Source organism: Aplidium turbinatum, chromosome 16 (genome assembly GCF_918807975.1).
Source record: "Aplidium turbinatum chromosome 16, kaAplTurb1.1, whole genome shotgun sequence".
Lineage (NCBI taxonomy): Eukaryota > Metazoa > Chordata > Ascidiacea > Aplousobranchia > Polyclinidae > Aplidium > Aplidium turbinatum.
Window position 1 is genome coordinate 8,896,634 of NC_137487.1, and position 24,071 is coordinate 8,920,704.

General features: G+C 36.2%; 2 protein-coding genes across 2 annotated transcripts; one reads left to right on the plus strand and one right to left on the minus strand.

Moving 5' to 3' along the window:
* Positions 1-620: 620 nt before the first annotated feature.
* On the plus strand, positions 621-14,564 carry LOC145785173 (uncharacterized). Its single transcript, XM_082596868.1, has 8 exons — positions 621-716; positions 5,407-5,520; positions 6,060-6,227; positions 7,270-7,400; positions 8,776-8,979; positions 9,432-9,595; positions 12,602-12,742; positions 13,938-14,564. Exons 1-8 carry the CDS (start codon positions 621-623, stop codon positions 14,054-14,056), a joined length of 1,137 nt encoding a protein of 378 aa, XP_082452994.1. The 3' UTR covers positions 14,057-14,564.
* A 249-nt stretch (positions 14,565-14,813) lies between these two features.
* On the minus strand, positions 14,814-23,650 carry LOC145785928 (uncharacterized). The gene is made up of 4 exons (XM_082597622.1): positions 23,595-23,650; positions 21,613-21,735; positions 20,823-20,964; positions 14,814-15,394 (listed from the first exon to the last, which is right to left on the minus strand). The coding sequence occupies exons 1-4, from the start codon at positions 23,620-23,622 to the stop codon at positions 15,280-15,282; spliced, it is 408 nt and encodes a 135-aa protein (XP_082453748.1). The 5' UTR covers positions 23,623-23,650; the 3' UTR covers positions 14,814-15,279.
* Between the last annotated feature and the right edge of the window lie 421 nt (positions 23,651-24,071).

Consider the following 24,071-nt stretch of genomic DNA (forward strand, 5'->3'; position numbering starts at 1 on the left):
ACTAGCCTACAGTTCGTTGATTTGAAGTAGGCCTAGTTATACCAACTGATAACCCAGAATATAGATGATTCTATGATGAAGCTATTGAATGTTGAGATTATGCAACAGTTTTGTTACGTCTTTTATTTCTAATAGCCAAAAAAACGTTAGACAGATAAACAATACTGCGTGATTCTCGGCTGAAGGTTCGGATAAATATGGCTTTGTGTGGTGTGAACCATTGAATAAAGAACTTTCGTAGCAGTATTTTCATCTTTATTTTTAAATAAATCGACAAAAATTTGACAGTCTAAAACTGAGTAGGCGCTTAGATGTCGGTAGCACCCCTGGCAGGGAATACAGGGAAACAGTTAACACGCCCTGACCAAGACACCGAGTGCTTTCACAGGGACTCGAGTCACGGATTTTTTTTACCAGGGGAGACGTTTTCGTCATTAATTTGGCAACGCAACAGAATATTTCGCTTATAGTTGAATGAATAGAAAGAATAAGATCGATATACAGTGGAACTTTTTGTATTAATTTATAAAAAGTAAGTTTCTTACATAACGTTACCCTTATCTTAGTTTCATAGGTGGAGTTCAAAAAGTGCTAACTTTAATGAGCTTCATCTGTGGAGCATGCCGAGTCAAATGAACAAGTATTTATCTCTCGTGCCTTATGAAGCTCCAGAATGGGCGAGACAATTGAAAGGGATTCCAAAAGAAAAAGTTGTGGTTTGTATTTTTATATTTTTACAGTAGCCTACTTTTTGTTGTTCAACGGTTTTATTTTCCTTAACAACCTACGAGACAAAAGGTTGACACTACAAGAAGAGCCAAATAAACATAGCCATGTCAGAGACTTCAAGAAACCTGCCGGACATAACCACATCTACAGTAGGCTACTGACCAGTCAATCGTGCCCATGTGTGCTTTTCACTCAGTGCATATTCTCTATAGGCGACATCATCAGCCAACACTACAAGAGAACAATTTTTCTTGAAAGCAGCTTTTTCAGAAGAGGAAAAAAGCTTCAAATAAAATCTCACTTATAACAAACAACATTATGCAAGAATTCTTATTGCTAATGACAACTGGACAAGATATAAATTACTTTGTATTTTACAACGATGGTAGGCTTAACTAATTGTCGATGTAGCCTAACAGTAAGGCTTTGGTGACAGTCCAAAGGTCTGCCAGAGTGTTTTATCTTTGCAAATGATTGCACTTTTTTTTCTCCATAAAATGGCTTTTATAAATAAAGGAAAGAAATAATTTGATAACGATTTATCGTATAATAATTTATCACTAATGCTTAATTGCAAGCCATTAATCAAGAGGATACATTCTTCTTCTTTTATTGTCGCACTTGATTCCAAGCATTGGCTGCCTCTTGTATGAAAAATTTCCAAGAGGATACATTACTACCATTAAACTTTTTTGGCAATTTTCCCACCTTTATCTTCACTACATAATGTTTGTTAAACAACTCTTTAAATTGTATAGGCTATCTATAAAGTTCTACGGTTAGACATTTACATTTTGAAGTACAAACAAAAAAGTCACATAAACCGAAAATGTGATCTTTTATGGTCCAATATTTTGTATAAGCGCTCTGCTCAAACGAAGTTGATTTGATTATATTATCGATTTACAGCTTTTGGTATTAGCCGATACCGTACTAAAAAAAATTTAAACTTTAATTACTTTTAAAGCGTTCAGTGATAATAATTCACACTTTTTCGCTACAACAGAAAATCAATAAGGCTATTATTACAAGTTTATAGCAGACAGTTTATAGTTTATAGCAGACATTACCAACAATGAAGGTGAAGAAATATTGATATCTGAAGTTGAGAAAGCCATTCAAGATCTGAAATGTAATAAAGCTGCAGGAAAGGATAACATTTATCCAGAAATGCTAAAAGCTCTCAATGGCGTAAGTGTCAAACGCATACACAAATTATGTAATGAAATTTATATGACTGGATTTATACCTGAAGAAATGAATGAAACTGTTTTTGTCAGACTACCAAAGAAATCCAAAGCAAAGAACTGCAGTGACTTTAGAACCATTAAGTTTGATCAGTCATGTACTGAAAATTTTTTTGAAAATAATTTTGTTAATAAATCGTAAAACTATTGAGAATGAGGTTAGCATGACTCAAAGTGGATTTATGACTGGTAAAGGAACACGAGAGGGTATACTTAATTTCAGAACGATTTGTGAGAGTTACAATGCAGTAAATAAAGATGTATAGCCTATGCATGTTTCATTGATTATAAGAAAGCATTTGATAGAGTTAACCATGAGAAACTGATTCACTGTTTGGCCAATATTGGTATGAATGGCAAATACTTACGTTTTATTATCAATTTATACTGGAATCAAAAAGCATTTAATCGCATGGAAAAAGATTTGTCTAAAGGAATTGATATCAAGCGTGGAGTACGTCAAGGATGTGTAGGCTACTCTCTCCATGTCTTTTTAATTTGTATACAGAAATGATTTTTCGACGCATTGATGATATAAGGGGTAAATGTTGGCGGATTGAACATAACAAATTTACGCTATGCTGATGATACTGGTGTTTTGGCTGAATCACAAGAAGATGTTCAAGAAATATTGGACAATGTTAACTCAATTGGAAAATAATTTAATATGAAAATTAATGCTAAAAAGACTAAATCAATAATAATCTCAAAATCACCAGACACTCCAGTACTCCAAATTATAATTGACAATCAAAATATACAAAAAGTTAAATCTTTTTCTTATCTTGGACATTTAACAACTGAAGATGGGAGGTGTGAACATGAAATTCTAAGACGGATAGAAATTGCAAGAACAATATTGGAAAAATGAAAAATGTTTTAATCAATCAAAGTTTAAATTTATCAATTCGTCAACGAATATTAAAATGCTATGTCTGGTCAACCCTTTTATACAACTCTGAAACTTGAACAGTGTCACAAAAATAGGAAAAACGGATCGATGCCTTCGAGCTCTGGTCATACAGGCAAATGTTGAAAATTTCATGGAAACAAAAGATCATTAACGATGAAGTATTATCCAAATTTAATTCAAGCAAAGTTCTATTACAAATAGTCGAAAGAAGAAAATTAAAGTATTTCGGACACACAATAAGGCAAAACTCGTTACAAAGATCATTAATAGAAGGGAAGATAAACGGTAAAAGAAACAAAGTAGACCAAGAATGATTTGGACATCAAACATCACTAAATGGACAAAATTAAGTTATGAAAATGCAGTACGAACAGCTCATGGTCGAGAACAATGGCGCATTGTATCCAACCCTCAATACGAGGAAGAAACGTAATGATGATGATAGCAGACAATCGGGACAAGCAATAAATTTTCAACAAACAAACAAGGAGCAAGTTGAAAGTAATGACATGCTACTGCAATGTGTTTGCAAACAGTCAACATCAGTCAGTGATAAAACAGTCCGCCCCGTTAGCTCAGTGATTGCTCGCTCACCTCAAGATCACGCGGCGCTGGTTCAACTCTCGGGGTGTGCGCTTAAGCTACGTATTTCAGGACTGCTCTCCATTCAGTGGCACATAGTGGATGGTATAATTCCCCGGCAACAACACTTCAACAATCAAAAAACTTCACTCTGTCAATCTCGATAACCGGCCCTGCGTGAAGAGCCTCTACAAGTATACGAAACTACCAGGAATAACCTATCAAGATTTTGACCAGTCCGAGGATAAAGATTCAAAACCAACTGATCGAAGCCCACTACTGAACCTATCACAAAATAACACTATTCCAAATAAACCCATGTTTAAATCTTCAAAAAAAGGAAAATCCATACCGTAACCGAATTTTCAATGAGTGCTATGATGTCAAATTATAAATTAGCCCAATTTTTGTATTAATGAAAAATTCATATATAAGCAACAATATGGCGAATGTCATGTTACAAAAAAAAATGCAAACCTTTCCGGCTGTAGGCTACTGCGGTGTATCATCCTGCTCTCTTCAAGCATTTCAAAGACTAGTTTACATTGTAGGAAAATAGAAAATGTCATCAAAAATTTATCCAATTTCAATAAAAAAGTGCCTTTAACAATCCTATGGTCTACTAATTTGTCGATCGTGCTATAACAGTAAACCGTCATTAAAATCCTTTGAGATTGTCAGATAATGCTTTTTGATACTTCATCACAAAACTTCCCACTTTATCCAACCCTTACATCCAAAAAACCCTCGTTTTATGGTCACTTTGAGAACTTTCACTCCTTGCATCTCAATAGTTATTCTAGACTACATGTCGTTTCAATTAATACTTGCATCCCACAGGCTTGTCATTGTTAAATATCTACAATATATCAGACATGTCAGCTTGCCTTTAGTTAGATTTTATCCTTGGCATGACGTTAAAACTACAACTGGTGGGAAAGACTCCAGTGTGGGAACTCTGAAGTAATGGGGAATATGGAGTTACCCCTTAGTTGTCTATTGCTCTCAGGTCTGCTCTTGCCCGTAGCAGCCGCACCTGTCAGGGCCCCAGCTATGGGTTAAGTAGCACCACTCCGGCTTGTCACCCTATCGAAACCTGGATGTGTGATAGACTGTGCGGAAGAAGCTCATCATTGGATGTAGCTCAACGGACAGGAAGGCACCACCCAGTATCATAGTTGCAGGACGTGCCCAAGAGCATGACGTGACGCGAAGTCGTTATGGTCATCTTATTGCATCTATGTTTCACCCAATCGTCTCGACTATTGCTTGCCATTGGACCCTGAAACCTGAGATAAGAAAGTGAGGTTGGAGTCCTACGCAGCCCTCTTCCATCTAAAATAAAATCACGAGCAAGATATGTTTCTCATCATTAATTAGATTATGGCAAAAGTGTTGCAGATTTATGGTGTTTAAAGGTATCACCACAGCGCCAAGTGTTTTTACTTTAGGTGCCAAGTGGCCCCCATTTGAAAACCACTGGCCAAGTGATATGTCTACCAAAAAGAGATCGGGAAAGCTCCCTAACGCAAGATGTTTCTCAAATTAAACTGTTGGAACGGGAGAATCTCTAGATCTTTTGTTTAAAGCATAGTCTGTAGCATCCGCGCACGTTTTTGGCATAGCTGACAATAACTCTCCCTCCTCCTCTTGATAGTTCAATTGTATAAGAGCAAATTAAAGCAACGCTACTCCAACTCTTAGGGTGTGCGTTAGAACAACTATTTTCAAAGACAGCTCACTATTCAGTGGCATCTGGCGGCTGAACGATTTACATGCCACAACAAACATAGAGGTTTGTTTATATTAGTGATCGGGCCTGCGTTAGGAATCCCAACCTCCTACACGTGTGCAAAACTGCCAGGATTCAAATTCCAAAGAACCTGTCTCAACCTGAGGAATAAAATTTCCACAGTAAATGTATCACTTTTACAGCTGGGTACCTTACCGACACCATTACACCAATGGAATATTCCGAACGTTCCAAGTGAGTTTGAAATATTCATCAAGCGAGATGATATGACTGGAAACACTTTGTCTGGAAATAAAGTAAGTCTAAAGTTGCTTGTAGTGATGTGTGATACTTGTACTGTTTTCTTTTGCTTTATTATTCTTCTGACGAGAGCCGAGTTGTGCCGAAAACGTTCCCAGACAATCACTTTATCTTTACCATATCGGATATTGATCTGACGAGACCTTTACCAAATCAAGTGTTGTTCGGGTTAGAATTTGTTTCAAAGTTAGTTTGTCATGCTAAAATAAAGTTATTCAACCCAGTTACTGTTTTCTTGTCATTGGTTTGTAGTACAGTAGAATTCGCCTATAGTGACACCTGAAGGAACCGCGGAAAAAGTGTCACCATAACCGAAGTGTCACTATAGCCGAGTTCTACTCAACTGTTGCGTATGCAAACGGGACTTTGCTACAGGTGTCACTATAGGCGAAGTGTCGCTATAGCCAAAGTCACTATGGGCGAATTCTACTGTATTATACAATAGAATTATTAACTGACATGATAAGTGTTGACTTCACAATTATCCTACATTGCAACTATATCTTCCTGTTTAAAAGTATCTCTACTTTCTTAGGTCCGAAAATTGGAATTTTTATTAGGTCAAGCCATTGCACAAGGATGCAAATCCGTTATAACACTTGGGTTAACTCAGTCTAATCACTGCCGAGCCACAGCTGTGGCTGCCAGAGAATTGAACTTGGATTGTCATCTCATAATAGGCCTAATCAAAGAACAAAAACCGGTAATTTATTTTTTCACATAGGCCTACTGTAGGCTGTATAGCTACGGTAGGCCATATATCGTAACTCTACCATATGTTGTCTTTTTGGGGGATTTGTCCTCTTTGTCAAGAAAAATAAATTGTCCTCGGAGGACACTCAAAAATGCTCAAACGACCTCCTTTTTTTTCCTTTTAAATTTTTTTGTTTAAATTTTCAACAGGATTTTGCTTATAGACTTATATGCCTTCTCTTCGGTGACAGCTTGTGTTTGGCATGTCAATTCCTAGTTTCTTCAAGAGGGTGGTTTAATTGAGGCTAGTTGTTTAGAGAGACTAACCTCCTTAAAATAATTTTTTCTACAAAGTTATTGAATTTAAATTGTTTGAACTCATTTTCTTTTAAAGATCAAATTTAAATTAGACTAGGCTACTTGTACTACTTGCTATGCCACCAAAATGGAAATCAACCTATAATAGTACTCAAAAGTGACAATTTGTAGTCAATACACGAAAAAGTTTTCTAAAAAATGTTAGTTTACTAACTTTACTTATCCCATATTTGGTTATCTTTGATGATGCAGCCACAAGGAGCAAAAATGAGAGCGCCTTTCGTTGAGTCCGTTTCTGTCATCTTGAATCTAACTCTTGTGTATAATTTTAATCATATCTTGTGTAAGCAATTTTGTGGTCTTGTTAAGCTGATCCTGATAAAAGGTGAAGGTTACAGTACAATATCCTGAATCGGAATCTGACAATCATCCACGAAAGTGTAAAAAATTCTTCAAACGTAAAACTCTACTTGCATTTTACTTAGTGACGAGACTTGTCTTCTTTTTGGGCGATGACAATATGGTACTATGGTAGGTCTAAAGCCTTAATAGACCGTATGCTATTTACTCATCTACGCATTAATGGGCTACAGCTGCACTGAACCTGTATGTCTTGTAAAGCGCTAAGAGAACGCACATCTGCAATGGACAGAGTGATGGATCAAGAATGTATTCCATATGCGACATACAGCGCTATTCATTGTTGTTTAGAAACTAACGCATTATTTACGCAGGACGAAGGTGTTGTTGATCATCCCGGAAATCTTCTTCCAGTATTGTACAGCAATAGTAAAATATACATGATACCAAAGGCTACACGACCTATTGCAAAAGAAAAGGCAGATAACTTATCAAAATTGATAAGGTAATTTACTAAAGATTACAGTCTTTATGACATAGTGTCAAAGTGCATTTGTAGGCTATAACTTAAAAAGCTGGTCGTCCATTCCATAAAAAATGCATAATAAGAAAACCCTTAACAAAAGTTGATCAACAATACTGACACTGTAAACGCAACTGAAACCAGAAAAATTGAATCTCGAAATGACATTGTAGACCTTGCTTTGAAAGGTGTGTACTTCGAGAATAATTAAAAGTGTTTCCAATACATAGATTTATGATAATAAAAGCAAACCAATTCTCTTACAGAACACTCCACAAAAACGAAGCATGTGAATTTCTTGCACTTAAAATGACGTGGGTGGTTATAAAGTACTGCTCAGGCTTGACTAACAATTTACATTAATTGTGATAGCTGGGCTACATGAACATTGGTGAGCCATCTCAAGTGTTTAATGTATCGAAGAGCAGTGTCTGCGGCCCCTAGTCTGAAACAGGGGACCATTTACTTGAGTACCTTCAGCCAGTGACGTAGCCTGGGAGAGCAAAAAGGGCAATTGCCCTTCCAAAATACTGTATTTTATAGAAAAATTCTACACTCTGTTACAGCAGCCTTTGACATAGTTTTACTATTGATTTAGGCTGAAAGTACCTTCAGAATGCGCAATATTAAGTTTTTTTTCGAATTTTTTTGAGGGAAGTCCCCACACCCCCTGTGGGTACTCCACCTTCGGTAGCTTGTTGCCGGGCTCATTCACGTGTACAAAAATAATTATTTTCTCCCCCTCCAAATTTTGTGCTGGTTACGTCCCTGCCCTCAACTTACCAACAGGCCAGCAAGTGGGAGCTTTCAGTGCAAAACTCTATTGCAGAAGAATGAGACAATTTTTGGAGTATTCAATCAAACTTAGAAGAATCGACAGAAGAAGATTGTATCGAAGAGAATAAGGGAACCGCAGCTAACCTTCGCAGTGAAATCTTATTTTTATAAAACATATCAACAACAAAATTGGTTATGTAGTGGCTTAATACAATTAAAGAACTGCAAGATTCAATCTCTCCTGGCAAAGTAAAACTTGAACTGAAATAAAGTTAAAATCATTTAACTCAAACTTAAAAATATCGCTTTGAATTAGTAATTTTTGAAAAGAGCATTTGCAAAATGATCATATCAACTTATTGAATTTGGTGAAAATCAATTTTCAACATTGATGCAAAATACTTGACATTTTACTGAGCATTAAATTGAAGTAGCCTACTGTATATCCTAATATATATACACAATATCCCGAAGTATTTAAAAATAAAACAAAAAACTTAAATGTGAACTCACACAAGAAATTGCTATTTAATTACAATTTAGCTTCGTTGATTTGGTGAAGTGCTGTGCTTTTTTACAGAGAAAAAACAGGAAACGCGCCATACTTCATTCCCGGAGGCGGATCCAGTACAATTGGCTTGTTTGGCTACATCAACGCATGGGAAGAAATGATAAATGAAAACAATCTTTTGGATGAATTCCAAGACATTGTAGTGACCTGTGGAACAGGAGGCGTGCTTGCTGGTTTGGCGATCGCTAATTACTTGACAGGACAAAGATTGAAGTACGAGTGCTAGTTTGATTGTGAGCCGCGGCATATGAAGTTTATCTTCAAAGGCTGTTGCTAAGTGAATTCCATCTTCTCTCTTTCTTTGTTTAACAGAAGCTTAAACGAATGTTAGCACGTGTCGTACAAGTTCAAGCAAATGGCGATCATAGAAGGTGCTGCCTATAATCGAGAAAATACGGCATAAAATCTTCTTTCTTTTTCTTACTTTTCTTACTTTCTTACTTACTTTCTTATTTTGTCACGTTGCATTAGCTTGTCCTAAATTGCTAGCAATTTAATCTTCCAAAGTTTACGTTTTACTGTAGATTGCAAAAGGCTGTCAAATATTTCAGGCAACCATCGAAGTTTCAATGATCAAAGACTTTTTCTTTCCTAAGTGATTGATGATTGACTATATATTCCAAATCATATTTTAAACTGAAAGGTCCTACTAAACTGTATTACAGAATTCACGGCATTAGCATAGCAAGCAACAAGGAACTCTTGTACGACAACGTAAATGTTACCCTAACAAAAGTGGGAATTACAGACGTGAAAGCTGAAGATATTGCAGATATCCTTGACAGTCATGTGGGGGAAGGCTATGCTACCAGTACGAGTGAAGACAGAGGTATCTCTGATAGTTAATTACCATGTGCTCCAAAAATTATTTCTCTGCTTTTCAGGTTAAATCTAATCTTAAAACTCTTACCGGTAGTTAAAAACTTAGTATACATTGCTAATGGACGTTCACACACATGAGCTAACAATAAAACGCACAAAGATTGAAACTTTTTCCGTGCGTCCAAAACATACGATGCCACGGAAGCCTATAGTCTAGTTCTGCCGCCTATAACAATTGTTCATTGGTAGGTAATGCTTAAAACACAAGAAAGTAGTGTCTTGCAAATCGCTTTCATGCTTCGGTATAATATGTCTATTGCAAACTTCTGACGCATTAAAAGGGGGTCGTCAAAGGAAAAGCACCAAGACCAAGAGTCATAGAAACAGTTGGGAAATCGTCAAGTCCACGAACAGGCGACTCGATTATTAAGTTTGCACTCTGCACCAAGAAGACGAGTTAATTCATGACAAAATCTGAGACAGTACGAGATCTTCACATCATACAACTCAATTCTAACTCAAGAGACACAGCTATTGTGTTTATGAATGGATGCCCATAAAAATCTTACGTTTGTGCAACAATACATTTCCCGCTTTATCCATTGCATCAGAATTGATTTTCAGGCCAACCTCTGTATAAAACGTCTGATTTTGTAACTAGAACTCTTGGTCTGGACCCAGCAGTTGCCACAAACGTTGAGATTGTCTCAGGGTTCAGTTCAGTTTGGTTTTATTTCTGACCATTACAGAGAAAACGTTAAGCCTAACGTGCCAACAAACCTTAGGTCTACAAAAAAGGTAAAAGCGACAAAACGCGAACGTTTCGACCTGCTTCAAACCGAAATAAGATAATTGATAAGTTTAACAATTGGTATGGCCGAAGCACCTTTCCAGTTATAATAGGCCTACCATATTTTCATCGCCTAAAAAGAGGACACGTTTTGCCAGCAAGTAGAATTTTACGCTTGAAGAATCTTTTACATGTTTTTAAATCATTACAGTATAGGCCTACGCAGCCAAAGTTACCAAAAAAAACAAGAAAACCGATTGACTGAACGTTTAACTTATTTTTTCTCATTTCTAGTGCTTCCTTAAGACAACAAATGATTTTATATTTTTAAAAGTCAGCAAAAAGTGAAAAAAAGACCTAATTTTTTGACAGTTTCAGTCAGACAGCAATGATTGCAAAAATCTGCAAACTGTGACAAATCAGGCACGATCTCCAGGTCAAGCCTTAACTTTTTCAACAAGGAATGGTCAGCCCGAAATTGTTAAGTTATTTGCAAGAAATAGGATTAAAACAGTAGGCTGCACTGTGTGGAGGCCTTGAACCACTGACACAGACCCGGTCACTGAGGTTGACAGCTAAGTTTCTGCTTGTAGAAATGAAGGCGTCTGTAAATTCGTTTACTCATGAGTTGCTCCTAAACCAGAGGTGACGAACCTACGGCCCGCGGGCCGCATGCGGCCCGTCAAAGAATTTTGTGCGGCCCGCAAAACAACTTGACAATCTCAAAGGGTCATCTGTTTTTAGCAGCACGAACCTATGCGAATAGTTCTTTTATAAAATGCACTTTACAAAAAGTCGTTACAGGTCGAGGCTGACAGATGAAAATCTTAGTATGCAGTTGAGAGTTGCCACATCGTCTGTTCTACCGAATATTGAACGCTTAGTCAAGCAAAAAAATTCCAAAAATCCCACTAAGCAAAAAAATCAATGTTATTTTTTAATATTTTATTCTTCAATGTTGCATTAGATAGCTTCAGCTGTATGATTTGCATAGGGTTTTGTTTGTTATTTGAAAAAGAAATTTCATTAACTGATTTGTTGTTTCGGAGCATAATGGTCGAAACGTTTAGTCAACTTGAGCAAAAAGGATAGAGCCAAAAAACGAAGAAACCATACTCATATGAAAGCAAACGCTTCGAAAATTAAACTGCCTTCATTATCAGTGCAAGTACTGTTGCTCTATCCTTTTTGCTCAAGTTGATTTGTTTTTATTTTTTGCTGTTGTATGTTTCGATTCTGCGTAAAACAATTTCAACTGTTTGGGTTTTATTTCTTTCACCTGCCGTTTGTTACTTTTCATGAATAATATCTTGAGTCGCTTCTAAAAGATTTCATAGTATGTTACGATTAAAAAGTTGTGTGGCCCGATAACTCATGTGTAATTGACAAAGTGGCCCGCGACCGCAAAAAGGTTCGTCACCCCTGTCCTAAACGAACAGCGTTGTTGTGGAGTGGAGCACTTTTGGACATTCGTTTCGATTTGTTTCAAGTAACAAACGAGCTAAACTCAGTTGGTAGGCCTAATCTACAAGCGTTGTATCAATACAAAACGTATGTAGGTAAAAGAATATTTTTTTTGTGAAAGTGTGAGCATATGGCCTTTAAAATGTCGTTTAATATCTTACAATGAACCAGGCAATGAACGTTCAACAACAGTTTCATAAAATGCGCCAATTTCTTGTAGAATTTATAAGTCAACATGTTACATTGGTATACAAAATGTTTAGAAAACAAATAGCCTACAAGCCGTCGCTGAAACGTCATCAAGCAATATAATCCCGTTGAAAATATCAGCATGAAAACCCAAACTGTCAAAAAAGAGGACATTTGAGCATTTTTTAGTGTCCTCGGAGGACAATTCATTTTTCTTGAAAAAAGAGGACAAATCCTCTTATAAGAGGACATATGGTAGCTCTAAGTTATAACAGATCTTTTAATCATTCGCATTTCACTACAACAATTATTGTGAATCAGTCAGATAAGACTTGGCTTAATTAGTCTAAACACGTCAGGTAGTCAACTTACCAGCGCTTATAACATTGCTATACATTTAGGTGGTTTAATATTGCCTTCTCGTACCAACATGAGTGCTACGTGTGATATCCATCCATGAGTGTATCCCTTTTTTTGATATTCTCAGTTTTAATTCAGTTTTAACGATAGCGTTTTTTAGTCTATATTGCAATGTTAACGTCGTCGTCTTGTACAACTGAATGCTTGCAGAGCTTTACTTGGAGATTGCCAGTGCCACAGGAATAATATGTGATCTTTCCTACACTGGAAAAGCTGTCAAAGGCATGTTGTCAGAACTGAAAAACAATCCAACTCGCTTCAAAGGAAAGAAAATTTTGTTCATCCACACAGGTATAGGCGTGAATTAAACGTAGTGAAACTTTCAAGTCGTGAGTGACGTCCTGTCTGTTATATGTTTGAGTGGCGCAGCACTATTCTAAAGTTTTTCAAAGTTTTTAATTTCAAATATAAATTAACATTTTCCCCTGCTGTGTGTGTATCTGTTTAAAGGTGAGCCACCCCGATAGCTCAGTGGTTACGCGTTAAGCTCAAGATCAAGCGGCTCAGGTTCGACTCTCGGGGTGTGCGCTTGAGCAACGCATTTCAGGACTGCTCTCCTTTCAGCGGCATCTAGTGAATGGAATAATCCCCCAGCAACAACACTTCAACAATCGGAAAACTTCACTCTGCCAATCTCGGTAACCGGCCCTGCGTGAAGAGCCTCTACAAGTATGCGAAACTACAAGGAATAACCTATCAAGGCTTTGTCAGTCCGAGGATAAAGATTTAAAACCAACCAACCAGATCATTCGCCAAGTGGTGATCACTCTTGACTTTAGCTCTGGTAGGTGTGGATTTGATCTCAGGTCGGGTCGTACCAGAGACTAAAACGGTACCGATTATATGTTTTCTTGCATAACGCATTAAGGTTAGGTCGCGTAATAATCCGGTGACCTCAACATCATATAAAATTGCAAAGAGTAGAAAAGATTTTCGCTGTTGTAAAGCAAAAATAGACCAAATAAACCATAGCCCAACTGCTAAGGTCCCTGTGAGCTTACCGAGTCCTCTGCTAGTATATTGAACACATTGTCACTTGTCAGTTTACTGCAGTATGTTTTCTACTATTTTCTTCACCAGTTGACGTTCGCCTGTCAACACTGTTTATAGTGTTTAGCCTTGTTTTCTACTTAGCTACATGTTTTTTTTCTGTTTTAAAAAGCTATTCGACGTTCAGGGCAAGTGATGGAAAGTCAGATCTTGGTAGCTTTATCTAATGTTGCTACACCATAGGCTACTTTCCATTTGTTGCTTTTAATGGGGCACAAAAAGAATCGTATCGGCAGTTTATTTCAAGACGCCACATTTGCATCTCACGATCCCAACGACCTGCACCAGCACAAACTGTCCTCAAGAAAATAACATTGATACCTACAGAAAATCTTGATGTTATTTCAGCATGTGTTTCTTAGGTATAGGCTATTTCAACACATAGCCTTCTGACATATTCAAACTCAAAATTGGTCAATTTACACGTTTTGCACAGGTGGATTGTTCGGACTGTATTCCGGAAGGGTGCAACCTGAGATCAAACAGCGGTTTAGAGAGAACACTTACGTATGGCCCAAAGAATCAACAACATACACAAGCTATTTAAAGAGTTAAAATAAAATTTGATAGAGTGGAAAATGTTGGAAGAAAGTGAGGAGTGATTTTTTCATGAAACAGTAACAGTATTTTTGAAAAGCAATGTTTTATGTATTTATTTATCATAAAATTGTAGAAAGGTGCCATTTCCCAATGTTTTCTTTAACAGACAATTTACACTTTAAGGAACTCTGCTGAACTGCTCTTTAGTTTGCCCTCCATTCTTATCACGTGCAAGTACATTTCATTTCGTATAAGCGAATATTAGCCTAATTATGTTTCATGTGTCGATAGGATTTATGAATAATTTAGCAGTGGCACTTTTTCTTACAGATATCACCACTATTTCTAGGAATGACACCTGTGAGAAACTTTGCAGAAATATTTTACTTATATTTTTCAGTTTATATTTACTTAATAATGATTTCATTATTGTAGATTAGACAATATATTTCCGTCCTACACTTTAAGTGTTAATTTGGTTCATGCTTGATGTTGTGTTTTTTTTCTCTTTTGTTATATGCAAATACCCTATAATTGTTGTCGCTTCAAGAGTTGTGTAGCTGAGGTCTACTTGGGATTACAGCTATATGAAGCAGTCTTCTCAGCTTTGATTAAACCAAGTTTTGGTTTAGTGTCATTGATTGTAAGAATTTTCATCCTGGGACTGGGTATATTTTTTTTGAGAGCTTTCGGGTGCTACAAAGAGATGAGGGAGAATGGCATAAAACGTGCATAGAATAAGCAAGTTAAACGGCCTGAACAATTTCAAAACAATGCTCAAAAGTTATTTATTACAAAAAAGTAGATTTACGATACGATGAGGACGGTGAATAAAAAGTAAGTACGAGAAAAATAAGAACAATGCGGACTACGAAAACAAAGAACACAAGAATCACTCTTTTCCGGCAATCGGCAGTGTTGTGTTCAGGGCTGTCAACTCAGAATTAGTCTTTTCTGGTTTTTGATGGCCGTTTGGGATTTTTCTTTTCGCCGATATCGAACACAATATTCTTTACCCATATTAACGTTGATTCGGAAAATTTAACACTTCAACAAACGGTTAAATTCTTCACTTTACAAGTAAATAGAATCGAACTCGAATTTCAACTGGAATAAGAGTTTTTCGAGTTCAATACTCTTAAGGCTGCAAATTTGGGACGTGTGTGACATCTCCTAAGATTGGTTTGCCCATGCTGTCAGCATTATAACTAACGTTAGACAGTACGAAAATACCCTGATTATAAATGGCTAGTAGTTCCTGTTGTCGTAGTATGGGGAGAAAATTGTATTTCTCTACATAATAATCTTTGTAAAGCATTTTGAAGAATTCGTTTGGTTTCTCTTTGAATTTTTCTGCAATAGAAAAGTAGTCCTTATGAAAGTAGTATTGTTATAATTAAAAAACATGCCCAAGTACTATTTGAATATTTCCATTCCCTATTGCAGGGTTAGACACATTTTTCCTTACTGACCAGTTGAAGGCGGGTGTTACTTCTACTGATCGATCATAAAAATGTGAGAAATAACAAAATAATAAAAATAAACTCAACAAAATTATAAAACATAACAATAACAAAATAATAAAATAAACATAAAATAAAATAAACAAAATAACAAAATAAACATAAAATAAAATAAACAAAATAATAAAATAAACATAAATAAACTAACAAAGTTTATTGCACTTAAAGTTAATACAACTCTGTCCAAATTGTCTATAAAGAGAATAATAATTTTTTATGTTATATAGCCCGGGAACAAATATCTTTCAGACCAGTGCCGGGCCGCGGATTGATGGTGCCGGTCGCCTCCTAACTGTGTACAGCAACGTGGCACCTGGAGTTTGGTGACATTAGCTCCTCAATGGAGATGGCTGACAATGGCAGTCAGTGCATTAGTGCAATGAGAAGAGAAAGCTTGAAATTATTATCATTTCCATGCTTTGTGTATGGACATACACTTAGTGTAACCTACAAACCTAAGTTTTACATCATATGTCGTATAATGTCATTTTGTATTGTAAATGATAATCTATTGATGTGTCACGGACTCTGAGGAAGGATAGGCTTACTTTTTAAAATCGCTCTCTTTAAGGTGTTGGCTAATATCTCTGCATCCAGTCTTTTAATAAAGTAGAAAACCCGCTATTAAGAAAGAAAACGTTGTTAAATGTAAGCTACTTTTTGTTAATAACTGAAATTGTACTGTTCAGTTCAGCAGGTCTAACCATGACTTTTACCACTTGGCTACAGTAAACAACCGAAACTGTACTGTGTACTTGCATGCTAATTAGTACATGTAGAGTTTAGATAAATAAAAACTTAATTTTTTTTCCATGTGAGAGTTGCTTTTTTTGATGTTTGAGATGTCATTGTTCAACATTATATAAAAGCTTACAGACGAATCGGTAATCGTGAGGATTGGCATTAACTTGATGCACTGAAAAAGATACGTTTCAGAAAGAATTTTTTTTGTACGATTTTTAAGTTATAATAAACTTGCCCGGGTTAGAACGTGCAGGATTTGCCTAAGCTGAACAAATGAAAAACACCTCAAACGATGGTAATCGCCACGCATTGTATTTAACATCATTCACACAAAATTGTTGTTTTGCTTATAAGCGTCTACGCTTCAAGAAGTCAGATCGAATACAAATTTAAACGATTTGTTTGGTTGCACTTGTCAATAACATCAGTGTTGTACGCGTCATTGAAATAATTTGACGGCGTCAGCGTCAGCGCTAATTTCTAGCGCTATTTTTTGCCAGCGTTTCATAAAACGGAAATATTTCAACCAAGTTCAGGCTAACAATAGCTATAAATAAAGAGCAGGTATTATGTTTTGAGACTGTATTGTAATTAGCTGCTCAGCCTATCAGTTATTTCCTTGCAGAAAAAGAAGCATTTCAAAACGTTTGTCTGACAATCTGCTGCGTTTGGGACGCATATTCAGGGGCGCCGGAGCGATTTTGACTGGATGGGCAGGAGTATGAAAAAAGGGCACTTTTGTTGCTGAAAGGCCAATTTTTTTTGTAAGTTTTAAGATAAGATATAGCGATAATGCTCATCTATCAGCTCATTATCGAGTAATGATACAAGTGTCCGCTATACAAAGAACAATGGCACGGAAGGGCATCATGCTATTTTATAATGATTTAATATAACTTACTGTGATGGAGAATTTTGTGTCGTGAATATTATTTTGAGTCAAAAATAGAACATTATAATTTGGCTGAAAGCGAATAGCATAAATTGTTATATTGCAAAGTGTGCAGGAGCTTACATGACCTTAAAAGGGCACCATTGCCCCCTCTTCCCTCTCCATCCACAGAAATTTGAGGGGAGGGGGGCATCCGCTCCCCCTGCTCCCCCCCCCCGCTTCCGGCGCCCCTGCGCATATTGTCCTTTCCAAGTGAAAACATGCGTTCCACAGCAGCGCTGGTTGGTATTGGTGTGTTGTATTTCAAAAACAAGTTGAAAACGTTTAGTCGGAAAGGTATCACTGTTCCAAGCGTGCAGTGATAGTTTAGCATGTATAAATCTTTTAACGAGGTCCACTGCACCAACATCGCTCTTTTCAGGGCCATAGGGCTCTTGAAATAAAGTATATTCAACGTTCGCGATGCCATTCATGGATTTTTCGCTTTCTGTCTCTGATCCCTCGTTCTCAATACATGGGTGATCACCATTTGGCGAACTTCTTCCGCATGTATTCCAGGGAGCCATTCCAACCAACGCAAAAGCCAGTAATTCGGATGAGTCGCGCTGGCCAGAATACATAGTGAAACTCTTATTATGAAACGAGATTTTCCATGAAAACAAAAAATGACGCTTAGCGCTTGACGCTTAAAATCGGCAAAATAGTTGACGGCGCTATCACTTCCGTCAACTGAAAAATAAATTGACGGCGCTAGCCTCAGCGTCAACAAAAAGTTGACGCCGTCAAATTGACGGCGTCAACGTACAACACTGAATAACATGAACCCTTGACGGCTCATTTAAGTGGGTATTGGCAACCTAGTCATGGGTCACCATCTTTAAGTTAAGAAGCTACTGGCCTAGACTTAGAGGTAAGCTCGATTAAGGGGGTAATGTGCTCAAATAATTTTAAAAAAATATTTTTTTTTCAATTTTCTGTTTTTGTTGGTTTTGGATAGGTTAAGTCTTCTATAAAATAAACCCATAAAACTTGGAATATGTGGCCTATAAGACATTGAAATTCAATTTTTACAAAAGCCACTCTTACTTTGACAACCGAATTATTGTGTTTGGTTAGCATTTTGTTGCTAACTTTGCATGTTGTTTTATCGTTATTTGTCCCCTTTCAAAAAGAATAAAGTTTAATAAAATTTCCCATAATGCACTGAATGTGTTTATACAGAAAAGCTGACTGTGCATGTTCACTTGTTATCTATTTCCAGTCGTATATACTTCACATAGTTTCTCAAAAGTGTTAACCTTTTGGCTATTTTGAATTGTAAACTTTGGAGGCCAATATCTCCAATTAGTGTTTTGGTGCATGTGGCCCCACGGGAACAAGCATAACTCCATGACCAAACATCACATTGGTGTGAAATTGGGAATATATATTAAGAACAACTATATCTACAAAATCATGAGAGCGTTTTTTATATTATTTATGCAAAATGGAGATATTGCTAAAAATAATTTGATTGGCTGTTGCTAAGTTGCCATGGCAACCAAAATTAAATACAAAAACATAGTTTTGTGCCCAATTAACAATAGAACATATTCTGCAAGTTTGATGGATTTTGCTTAATTGTTTTTTGAGTTATGCTTGTTATTGTTTTTTGTTACTATGGCCCCCCCGTTGGTTACCATGGCAACCAAATGATTATGAACGATATATTTCAAATGTACTTACCTTGTGTTATAATAATATGCATAGCAAACGAATGTCCATTTTGTTATAGTCTCAAAATTATGCCATTGAAATATGTCAAAATTAAGGCACATTACCCCCTTAAGCTCCTTAACCGGAGAGTAATTTTTTCAACTCCGTTGTTCATGATGTGCTAGTTATGTATACAAAAAACATTAAAAAAATATAAAAACTGCATACGTCTCGTGTTTAATTCGTCTTGTCAGTGAAGTTGATATACAATGATATAGCCTACCATGAATGAGCCTGAGAAACTGACATCGCGGGCCTAATTCAACCTGCGGGCCGTAGTGTTAGTGATCCCTTGGTCACGCAAGAAATGACAAGTCTATACAGCAACCCTTATTCAACCGCTGAACTCCAATGAACTTCCGTCTTGTTACTTTTGTGAGTGATGATGTCATCTACCTACTTTCCAAGTCATGGAGTGACTCGATACCAAACTAAACTGTTTCCGTCTTTTAGCCCTTTCTTCGGTTTGTATTTTTTACCTGATTGCAGTACGGTAGTCAGCTAAGTGTTTTTGTTGTTGTTTTCGTGTTTGTGGACAGCTTTGTTTATCTTGAATTTATGTTACATATTCAATCATTTATTGAAAATATCTTTAAACTCGCATTGATTTCAGGGACAGACACGTTCCTAAAACTGCTTGAATCATTGTTAAGAAATAAGAGCACCAGTAAATAAATAAATATGGGTGATGGTATGAGAAGGTTGCAATGGGGCATTTCAGCAAACAGTATTTTCAGAAAACCTCAATGCAGCAGGCCAATTTTCGAAAATGCAACTCCTTCTGGTGGTGGTACATGATCGATCTCTCGAATGTGGCATTGCAACAATGAATCAATCGACATTTCATCGAACAAATCATAGAACGACATGGGTCTTGAAAGAATGAGAAATTGGGGGCCATGGATGACTTGTGGAATGGGAATTTTGAGGGATTGAGGTTTTGGAGGGTTGTAATTTAGAGAAATTAGAAGATTGTAACTTTGGGGATTGAGGTAATAAAATTTTAAGGGATTATGGGGTTGTGGGATTAAAATTTTGGGAAAATAATTTCTTTGTGTCTCAAATATTCCTAGTTTCCATTCTCCTAGAATCTAGTCTCCTAAAATCTAATCTAGAATTCCAGTCTCCTAGAATCTAGGACCTAGATCCATCAATACTCCTTTCCAATATACTTGCTATAAAATTCAATGGTTAATTTTAAAATTGTTGATTTTTTTTTGCCTTCTTGTTGTTGTTAGAACGTGAGCATTTAGTCAGTCTCCTCAGTTTTACCGAGATGGCTGTGAGCCAAACAAGTAAAAAGGGTGTACTGTTTTCTCTGCGGTGTCACGTATACATCATGATTCATGACACTGATTATGTCTTTAAAAAAGACAACATGTGCAATTTTTATGCTGGATTCAAACCAGTATTATAATTTATTATTTTACATGGCATTACATTACATTACCATCAGAAGCGTTGACAAAAGAGATCAAAGAGAACTTTTGAACCTGGGCCCAGAATGATTTTAGGGGGCCATAACCTTTCCCAGGGGCCCAAAAACTTGAAGAAACTACCTCGCATTCTTTAGATATTGTGCGTTGTTCTTAAAAATGTATTAATTTAGTGCCTGAGAATCACATTAGTATCGGGCCCATATCCTCTGAACAACCCTGCTAACCGGTATTTTAAACTCAAATTTCTTATTCAAACAGGTAGTCTAAATTACAACTGCTTAAACTTGTAATAAAATAGCGTAATATGAAACAACAACCAGTATTCCGCATTTTAAATTAGTCATGCAAAAATTGCTAAATGGAACTTTTTTTTTTTCAGTAAATAAAAGTTAAGCTTTTAAAGCAGTTATTTATTGTTTTTTACGTACTTTGAAGAGATGTTGTAAAAGATGGGGTTGAAGCACTCGCTAAGTCGAAGCATCAAGTAAGCAATAAACGAAAACCACCAAATTTGTTGAGCTTTAGATGCTGGATTTTCCGTCGGTTCCCTTAAACTGTAGAAATGATAAGCTGCAAAACAATGAAACAACCTGAATTAGAAAATGGCATAGATGAAGTGGCCCTCTGCTAATGTCACTTTTTCGTGCGATGAAAGTATGCTATAGTTTTGCTAATATTGGGTCTAAAACAATCTTTTTTTGATAAAATTTAATAAACTGAATAACTTTAACGCATGGACTGAATAATTTCATGTTTGTTTTTTAGATTCATTGTGTTTAGTAGGTAAGGGTGAGGATGAGAATAAGTTGTAGATAAACACAACGCTTGAAACTGGCTTGTTTTCTGTACCATCCTTTATCGATACGTTAACTTCAAAGGGCTACTATTTCCATGGCATTGCGAATAAATTAAAATAATAAGTAATGTAGGCTACGAACTGTGTAGATTAAAATTTTAGGCAGTTAGCACAGCAATCATCCTCCAAAATTTTATCTTTCCCCCCTCCACAAATGGCTTCTTAAAGCTATTACAACGTTTTAATGACATTGAATTACATCTTGACGTTTCATAAATGTTTAGCTGCATTCAATAGATATATTTTCAAACAAACTCTTCATTTTAAATATAAAATATTTGCCCCTTCAACAGTTGGTTTTGCCTTCTAATAAAGTTTCTTTGTAGCTACATCACTGAGTGCAGCAAAAGCACAAATCCTACCTGTTCGAGGACCGTAGCCGATAATAAATGATCCCACAATGAGTCCAAGTTGAAAAAGAATTCTGTTTTCTTTTCTTATCCTCTTACTTTCGCACAACTTCGTCTCTTGTTTGTCGTTACAACCTAGATGTCAAACCATTTAACGCAAACTCTCTGAAACGACCAACAACATGTGACTTGCAATGTGATAGTTAAATAAGCTTCTTTACTTGGCATAAAACAAGGATGATACAACCTTGTGGTCCGCGTGCAGCTTTTGTGCGGCTCACGACAACATTCACAACTGCTTTATGCATCCGGCCCTTGACCACATTAAAAATTGGTGTTTTTTTCTGGTAGACTAGACGTTGCAATTTATGCTGCATTGGCCTATTTACAATTTTCTGCGCTTTTGTGCTAGATTATGTTTTGGCTGTGTCGCTTTATTACGTAGGCCTAATTTGTTCAGCAAATTCGAGTTTAAGTTGTCCTTAGATTAAAGGCGACGGAAACGCACTCGTGGCATTCTTTGACTAGTTGAATATGTTACACGTACGTCTGATGTGAGAATAGGTTTCATATTGAACAAATGCGAGTTCTTGAAAAATTGTGAGCCAAACTTGTCAGCTAACAAATCAGTCTATTTTTACATTTATTTAGCGTTTGCTTGACGTTGGATCATTGTAAAAAAGGCCCTGATGGTAGTTAAAGAGCAATTAAAATTAGCACAAGGAGCTGAAACGTGAACGAATTGCTGGGAATTACCTCGGTTTGTTTTCGAAACTTCTAAAATTTTCATCAGTAATAGTTGTAGAATTTTTTTTGTGCAACAACTTTGGCAAGTGTGCTTGATTTAAAAAATGTCAGCTCGATGCAACATGACTGGAATCGGCGTTGCCAAACACGACTTTGCAGACTTATCACGTTGTGAACCTCACATTGTTATTTGTGGGTGACCGCTTAGGCTAACTTTTAGTCGTTATTTTAGTTTAATTTTTAGTCGTTTCCTTTGGCAGGTCTGACTCAAAAAAACTCATACGCCAAGGATAGTCACATTCTTTGTGCTTGCCAAACGTTTAGTAGCTTCTGCCCCAGCAGCCTATATACCATTTTACAAGATTGCTGGGTATACTCTTCGTCCAGTCAGGTGTTTTAAATGTTGTTTCAGTAGCAGGATTATTGTTTCAAGTTTTATCGCTGTTAAAGCTTTGGTAGAGAGTTTGTTTTGTTGAACCATAGAGAAATAAAACAGAGTAACCTTAGCGGGTTTAACATACTTTTTTTACACACAAAAATATAACATAATTAAAATAAACTCAAACGTTTTCGACACGTACGTGTGTCCTCATCAGGAATTAAATCTGCAATATACAGTATATTTTATGTATATTGTATATTAAATCTGCAATATACATAAAATGTATATTGCAGATTTAATTCCTGATGAGGACACTCGTACGCGTCGAAAACGTTTGAGTTTATTTTAATTATGTTATATTTTTGTGTAAAAAAGTATGTTAAACCCGCTAAGGTTACTCTGTTTTATTTCTCTTTTATCGCTGTCCATAAGAGTTTCAAAGAAAAGTGAATTTTAGACTATTTTACTGCATTACTTTTAAAAAATGCATTACTTTACATTTTTACTTAAAAAAAAAATACTGCATGCATGAGGCGTTCTTCTAATGTATAATGTATGCAAAGTTATCACAAAACATGGTGATGGACTGAATGTAATTTGACGTTTCGTCAATAAGATGCAACTAACATCTTGAAGCAAGTAGATAAACTTATGACTTGCAGCTTAGCGAATGTAAAACCACATAGTCATGCTTGTCAGACCAGAATTAATCCCTGGTTTGAATCTTGTTATTTTTATCAAGCAACCGGATTGATACAAAGTTCTGAAGAATTTACAAACAAAGAATCATGTTCAAGAGCTGGAAAACACAGATATTAAAGTTATCACCGTTAAAAGTTTAAAATTAAAGCGATTGTTGATTTACCTGTCATTGCACTTCGCTTTCTTCTCATGACAAAAAGCTTTATAGCAATTCCGGTTGAAAACGTCAAAATCAGAAGAAATGGTCCATAGAAAAAGATAGAATAGGTAATTTTGGTGTAACTTCTGGATTCCTTTGTCCTAAAATGTTTTGAATTGAAACCAAGAATACAACAAGTGATATATACCAATTTAAAAGTAAAACAACACGTCGAAAGTTGATGATGGCCATCGTGCTACTGTATGTTCTCACATAGCTATTGGTGGCAAGGTTGCCAGATACATTTTATATTCTCAGCCTACACTAATTGCAACTAAAAAGTATCCCAATCCATTTAAAGGTTGAAGCAATCCCAACAGTAGACTAAACTTTGACATTTTGCACAAATTAAAGTCAAAAACAAAATTTTTATATGGAAATGACATTTATTTTGTGAAATAAGGTTTGAAATGAAATCATCTTACAATTATTGTTTCTTAC